Consider the following 7,807-nt stretch of genomic DNA (forward strand, 5'->3'; position numbering starts at 1 on the left):
ATTTGTGTATCTTTTAATAAACGCAATAGAAATATATTACTCTTCAAAATTACTTGTGAACCTCATAGAAAAATTCATTTTAAATGCTTTAAGAGGATGTGTATTGTCATATTTGGTCTAACAATATTATTTTAATTTACATATTGTTTGGATAATTATACATATCTACTTAAGAGGAGGTTTAAAAATACCCTTCTCGAGAATTATTTATGTGAGCATGAATACATTTTAACCAAAGGATTTACACATACTGAGTCTTCCTTTAAAAAAATATAAATTCAAAAGAGTTTCATAATATGTGTATCTGGAAACACAAGAGTTCTTTCATGTTACAGACATCAATGTAGTGATTTCAGTCTCTGTTTCATCCTTGTGTATGGATTTAAAACAAGTAAGTGAGGTCTGTCCCTAAAGTGCTCATTAACTATTTTTATGGTGGTAACGGATATAGAAGACAAGCATATCTAGCTTAAATTTTTTATTCATTCATTTAAGAACACATTAGGTTCCTACTCTGTGCAAAACACAGGACCAGATATGATTTATTTAAACAGAGAGAATATGAAAAGAATCATGGAAGTTTTCCTGAAAAATATTTATTACTTTATCACTTTTCTCAGTGCACCTAAAACTTCCTTGTTTCTTAGGCTGTAAATAAAGGGGTTTAGCAGGGGAATTATAATCGTGTAGAACAGTGAATACATTTTATCCTGGTATTTATCTCGGCCAGACCCAGGACGTACATACATGAAGAAGAGCGTGCCATAGAACAAGGAGACAGAGAGCAGATGGGCACAGCATGTGGAGAAGGCTTTGCTTCTGCCTTTCTCAAACTTTTTTTTCAGGATGGCATAGAGGACATGGGTATAAGAAACTATGATGGTCATAAAAGTAAAAGTTTGTATAAAAGCAGCAAAAATCAATACAACTAAAGCATTAACAGATGGATCAGTGCAAGAAATTGTAAACAGTGACAAGATTTCACAATAGAAATGATGTATTACATTATACCTACAGAAAGTTAATCTAAATAATAATCCTACATGAACAACAGGGTGTAGAAAACCAATTACATAGGACATACTTATCAAGCAAGCGCTGAGTCTGTTGGACATCACCACTGGATAAAGTAAGGGGTTACATATGGCTACATAGCGGTCATAGGCCATCACTACCAGGAGGAAACATTCTGTGGTTGCACTGGAACCAAAAAAATAATATTGGGCCATGCATTCAGAGAGGGATATCATTTGACCTTTGTTTGAGATGTTGACAAGCATCCTGGGGGTCACAGAGGATGAAGAACAAGCATCTGCAAAGGCTAAACTGCCAAGGAACCAGTACATGGGGGTGTGAAGATGGGGGTCCTTCCAGATCAGAAAAATCAGTCCAAGGTTGCCCACCATGGTGATGACATAAATCAATAAGAACAGCAGGAATAGGGGAACCTGCAGCCCTGGACAATCTGTTAGTCCTTTTAGAACAAACTCTGTCACCATTGTCTCGTTTGTCTCTATCATATTCACTCAGACTGATCACTGCAATGAGAGAAGAGGGAAAGAAAAAAAATTGCCAACATTCATATAAAATGATACTGAATTGCAATGTCATATTCCTGTCTAGATGCTGCTTAATCAGCAGATATGAAGGTGTGGTATTTCTGTTTTCAAAAACATAAAAATATGAAATATTTTATAAATAATTTTGAGATATAAGGTTTTTAAAAAATATGTGATTATGTGAAATGTTAAGGAGGTGGCTGCAGACACTAATTTACCTTGTCCAATAACTTGTCAATCAGAAACACCTTAAATTAAATACATAAAAGTGAATATTTATACAGAATTAAGAATGAAAAATACATAATATATTTTATACTAAATCTCTTGAAGCAAGATAGATTCAAGTTCAGAAGTGTTTTCTCACTTTCTCAGGAATTCTTTCGTATCTTTTATACTGAATAAAAGTGAGATTAATTGATATTAATGCAAATATCTCTGGTATTAATGATATATGGAATTTCCTCCTCCTAAGATATTGAGTCAAGTAATAATACGGTGAGTTAAAATCCTATTTATGCTGTTTTCTATCCCTTACCAATATGTTACTACTTCTGCTTATCAAAACCACCACATTTCTAATAGACTATTAAAAAATTTTCCTCCATAAAACTGTATATGAAAAAAATCATTAATTCATTTAGTTAATAAATATTTACTTAGTACCTCCAAAGTTAAAACACTGTAATTCTTAGTTCAATCACACATAGAACATTTAACCCAGGTATTATAGGCATAATGCTAAAGTAACGCCAATGTTGAGGGGAAAAAAGCACACATACAGACACCGATGGCTTGTTCGCAGATTTCAGATAGATCCAAGAGCTGTCATTAAACATGCCAATATAGGAAATTATCCAGTTAACTAAGAATATCTTTTAATATTTTAAAAACATAATTCTGAAGATATTGTAACAATTTTACTTTTTTCTGATATATTTGATATTGTTGGTGGGATTACCAAAGTCAAGTTGGAAGGAAACATTACAAAAGACACTACAATGGAGGGAACATCCAGTATTTTGAATATCTGGATTTAATTTAAATGTTAAAAATTATAAATTTTGTTTAAATAGCAAATCAAATGAGGAGAAATGTTGAATCACAGAAATAGATAATGACTAACATAAAGATAGGCAAGGCCAAAAAAATCCCTGAGATAAAAACGTAACTATACATTCTATAAACCTGAGAAGTAAGTGAGAAGGCTAGATCCTATGCAACCTAGGAGGAAAAAAATCTAAGACAGTATCAGGAGAATACATTGCTTTATGACAAATTATGCGTAATTCTGGACCCAAGATATTTTTAATGAACACAAATCCCCCACCTTGCTGATCTAAATCAGGAGCTACCCATGTAGAAACAGCAAGCCTAAGTATATAACTATTCAAGGAAATATTTACAAGTCTTGGGTTTACAACTCCTAGGCTGTACTAACAAGTTCAGCCAAATAGGTGTCTTACCAACACATATTTTTACTTTTATAACTTATTTTTATAACTTAATTACTCCACCATAAAAAAGAATGAAATTCTCCCATTTGCAACAACATGGATGAACCTGGAGAAACGTATGTTGAGTGAAATAAGCAAAGCACAGAGGGATAAATACTACATGTGCTCAGTCATATGTGGGAGCTAAGAGAGAAAGAAGGAAGGAAATAAAGACCACAGTAGTGCATTGATAATGCAGAGGGAGGGAACATTCCTAGGGCTACAAAGTGGAGTGGAGAGGAGAGGGTAGGGGGATGGAGGTTGACAGATAATTGGGTGGGGACATGGGGTACAAAAGTAATTTATGGTAATGAGTATGCCCCCAGTATGAATCTGGCCTTGACATCATGGGCATGAGGGGTGACAATTAGCTTTGTATCTCATGAATATTTGTAATAAAAAAAATCTGTAAGAAAAATCATTGTTTGAAATAAAACAGTCACCAATCTGATTAGACTTTGCTAATGACTATACTCCCCCCAAGTCTGTGCTGCCTGGGATCAATTTTCTGAATTGATTAAACTAATATGGAAATTTTTTAAGAGATAGGGTTAGTGAAAAATTCATATCTGAAAATAATAATCTTGGAACAGTAAAAACATGTAGAAGGATTGGGATATTTTATATAGAAACGCACCTAGGGTTTTGTCCCTGAATAAAGAGGCTGTTCTGTGGAAAACAGTTCTTCTCCGTCTTTACTGGGACTAGAAAAAGAGAAAATCAGTTTGGGGTTTTTATTAGACACTAACATGCACTAACAGGCTTGCAGTAATCGTTGAGTAAGAACTCTGCTGTCAATCACCAAACGTACCGAATTATCCTTATTAAACATGCTGTGGAGGATAAAGTGCTGAAGCATGCCCACTGCAGATGTGGTGAACTCTGCGATTCTGCATTATTTCCAGAGAAGTGCTCTCTAAAACATGAACTAGATTGAGGAGGAAGGCATTGACTTCCCTCAGAAGCCCTACAATTCTCCTGTCCTCAATTACTGGAAAATCTTCCTGATTTTATGAGGTTTCAAAAGTAAAGGACAGAATGAATTTTACTTTTTAAAGACACTGATAAAATATTTAGTAGATTGGTTCTGCAACTCATTATCTTGACAAAAAAAAAAAATGGAAACAAAAATGTAACAAAACTTGAGAATATTTCAGTCTCAATTCCAACTCTAAATTACCAGGAGATTATGCCTAACACTCTATGAACCTCGTTTTAATGTTCTCATTGGTAATCCTATGGACTTTCCAAAGTACATTTTTGCCCACAGTCTATGAGACTATGAATCGTTCTTGCTACTTAGTAGGCCGCATAGCATAAGGATAAGCATACAGACTCTATAACCCCGTCACATGAGTTCAGATCTTCATTCTACAAAAGTACTCGTATAGCTTTGTTTCCATAAAGATTCAGAGGAATTGAACAAAGTGTTTATTTAGCTTTTCTGTTCAGGACTGCTTTCTGTTCCATTTGGTAGGTAAGTGATCTGAAAAAAATTTCAGATATCATGACAGCTCATGAGAAACCTTTGGCACTGAAATAATATGCCTTTTCATGAAAAAAGTAATAATAAAATAAAGGATTGTATTCTCACCCAGTTCCTATAAGAAGATATAGAGATGCCACGAGATACAAATTTTCATGATGAACCCTTAAGGTACACAAACAAGATGTCAAAGGCAATTATTCCTTCCACATTAATTCTTCAAGAAACACAGTTAGAAGGGATTAATATTTATTTCTTCCCGTCTTCAAACCTGTTTGCAAAGTTAATACTGAGACTCCCTCAATGCCAACAAAAGATTCCCTGTAGGATAAAGTTGATCTACTGAGCATTGAAGACTAATGAACAAATCACTTCTAATAAGCCAATTGTAGCTATTATTTTTTCTTTGAAAAACATAAGCATTACAAGTTAATTATTTAAGAAATAAAAACGTGTATTACATTGATGTTTCACGTGGAACTGATTGTCATCTAAATTTTACTCGGACAAATAAGAAGCATACTTTACTACATAGAAAACATTTTTGATGAATATATGTATTATATATGAATATATGTATAATCATCTTTGTGACGATTATCCAATGTTCCCACAGCATTTGGTTGCTTCAGACCTAAATTCTGAGAATTCAGCTTCTACCGATGGCGTAGCAGTTTGTTTCAGACCAACCCTCCCACACAGAATAACTTTGACTGAACCAGATGATATTGCCAATATGCAACCATTTTTGATATACAAAAATAGCAAATTTCATGTGCTTCACTCTAATCAAATATCTACACAAAATATTTTTTATAGAAAATGTAGATAAACTCCAGGAAAACAAATTGCTGTAATCTAACTAATCAATGATGAAATACAGTATTCCTCCTACCTTTTGCCCAGGCATGTACCTGTATATACCATCTAAAGCAAAATTATGTTTCTGCTATACATAATTTTTTATAAACTATTTTTAACAACAATGTATCATTAGTATAAAAAACGTGTTTTTTTTCCTGGCTACATGATTTTTCATAAAAATCTGTAATTATAAAGTCTTAGAATCGAAGATAATTTGTCCAAATATGTTTGCATTGTTAATATATTGTTTACAAATCTGCAACAGTCCCTAAGAGAAAATTGTGTCAATTTACACTGCAAAATTTGAAACAACCCATATCCCAAACTTTACACTAGTGAAAAGTAAAATATTTATCTATATGTATACACAAACACACATATGCACATGTCATATGTATTTATGTGTATGTATATTTGGCAAGAAATGTGCCTGACCTATATGTATGTGGCAAAAATGTAAAACTTTACCAAGATGTATGTACTGTTCAAAATTCTTTGTGGTAAATTGAAAAATTATAATTGTATATATTTATGGGGTACAAAGTGATGTTGCCTGACTTATTTCATTTATCATAAGGTCCTCCAGACTCCATTATGTTGTCACAAATAAAAGTATTTACTTCTCTTTTAAGTCTAAATAGTATTCCATTGTATATATATATATATATATATATATATATATATATATATATATATAGCACATTTGCTTTACCCATTCATTTGTTGATGGACCCTTAGATTGCTTCCATAACTTTGCCATTGTAAATGACGCTGCAATGAACATGAGAGTGCAGATATCTCTTTGATGTATTCATTTCAAATCCTTTGGATGTAGTATAGAGTAACTCATTTATACCTTTTTGAAAAACATCCACACTATTTTCCATAGTGACTGTACTAATTTACAATCCTACCAACAGTGTACAACAGTTCCCTCTCTCCCACATCCTCATCAACACTTATTATCTTCAGTGTTTTGATTATAGCCACTCTAACAGGTGTGAGATGATATCTCATTGTATTCTTAATTTGTATTCCCTAATGATTAGTGATGTTGAGCATTTTTTCATATGTTTGCCATTTGAATATCTTCTTTTGAGAAATATCTATTCAGGTCTTTTGCCCATTTTAACCACGTTATTTGTTTTCTTGCTATTGAGTTGTTTGAATTCTTTACATATTGGATATTAACATCTTGTCAGATATATGGCTTGCAAATATTTTCTCCCAATCCATAGGTTGTCTCTTCACTCTGTTAGGTGTTTCCTTTGCTGTGCAGAAGCTTTTTCATTTGACACAATTCCATTTGTCTATTTTTGCTTCTGTTGTCTATGCTTCTGCATTTCAATTTGAAAAAATCATTGTACAGAGGTGAAGAATTTTTACTTTTAAATATATAGCCATAGGGAGTCCTAAAATGTACAGTACAACAAAATATATTAACAGAAAATTAAGGAACTTAAGAGACTTTCACGCTGAATAACTGGCTGAAAATTTTATAATGTCAAATAGCAAAATTATTACTCCTAGTTTTAGTTCCTTTAATGAATCGTACAGCCAAGCATGAATAAGCTTTGTGAATTTCTCTTATAAGTTATGTCATAAGTAACACAAGTAGACTATTTAAGCTAACGTTAGTGACGTGAGCCTGCCGTCTGAGGATCCCATGAAACTAAACAACTTATTACACTCAGTCACAAAACGTAAGCCAGAATTTTTTATTCTGAGAAGTTAAAAATAAGTTAGTTGAGCAGCATAGCTTATGTCTCAGTTTTAAAAACTTCACATTATAAAGTGAGATTTGAATATGTTGAATTTTTCCTATTATTATTTAAATTTTTCATTTTTTTACTAATCAAGTTTTATTATTTAAAAATCTCCTATATGTGTTACCTACACAGTCAAACTTCTAACTGAAATATGCCAGTTCAGTAGGGCATTAACTTCTGTCCATACAGATTTTGGTAGCTCTTTTCGAAAAGGAGAAAAACCTGTCTAGAATTTTAACTTCTTAAATTAATATTTCATTTTCTAACAGGCAAATTGCAACACTATAATAATAAAAATTACTAAAATCCCTATGTGCTTTTCTCCCAGCACCATTTATTGAAAAGGCAGTCTTTTCCTCAATGTATGTTCTTACTGCCTTTGTCAAAGATCAGTTGGCTGTAAGTATGTGGGTTGATTCCCAGGTTTTCTATTCTGTTCCATTGATATGAGTGTCGGTTTTTATGCTAGTACCATGATGTTTTGGTTACAATAGCTTTGTAATATAATTTGAAATCAGGTAGTGTTATGCTTCCAGCTTTATTTTTCTTGCTCAGGATAATTTTTGCTATTTGGAGTCTTTTGTTGCTCCATATGAATGTTAGGATTGCTTTTTCTATTTCTGTGAAGAATGT

The 7,807-nt window shown here is 32.7% G+C and overlaps 1 protein-coding gene across 1 annotated transcript; it reads right to left on the reverse strand.

The window, feature by feature from the left end:
• Window positions 1-599: 599 nt before the first annotated feature.
• Window positions 600-1,520, reverse strand: LOC134387745 (olfactory receptor 5AC1-like). The gene has a single exon (XM_063110152.1). It carries the CDS (start codon window positions 1,518-1,520, stop codon window positions 600-602), a length of 921 nt encoding a protein of 306 aa, XP_062966222.1.
• Between the last annotated feature and the right edge of the window lie 6,287 nt (window positions 1,521-7,807).

This window comes from Cynocephalus volans, chromosome 1 (genome assembly GCF_027409185.1).
Source record: "Cynocephalus volans isolate mCynVol1 chromosome 1, mCynVol1.pri, whole genome shotgun sequence".
Classification (NCBI taxonomy): Eukaryota; Metazoa; Chordata; class Mammalia; order Dermoptera; family Cynocephalidae; genus Cynocephalus; species Cynocephalus volans.

What these genes read in the sequence shown, in the direction of transcription:
- LOC134387745 (XM_063110152.1), bottom strand. Translation starts at nt 1,520, where the DNA reads ATGATAGAGACAAACGAGACAATGGTGACAGAGTTTGTTCTAAAAGGA.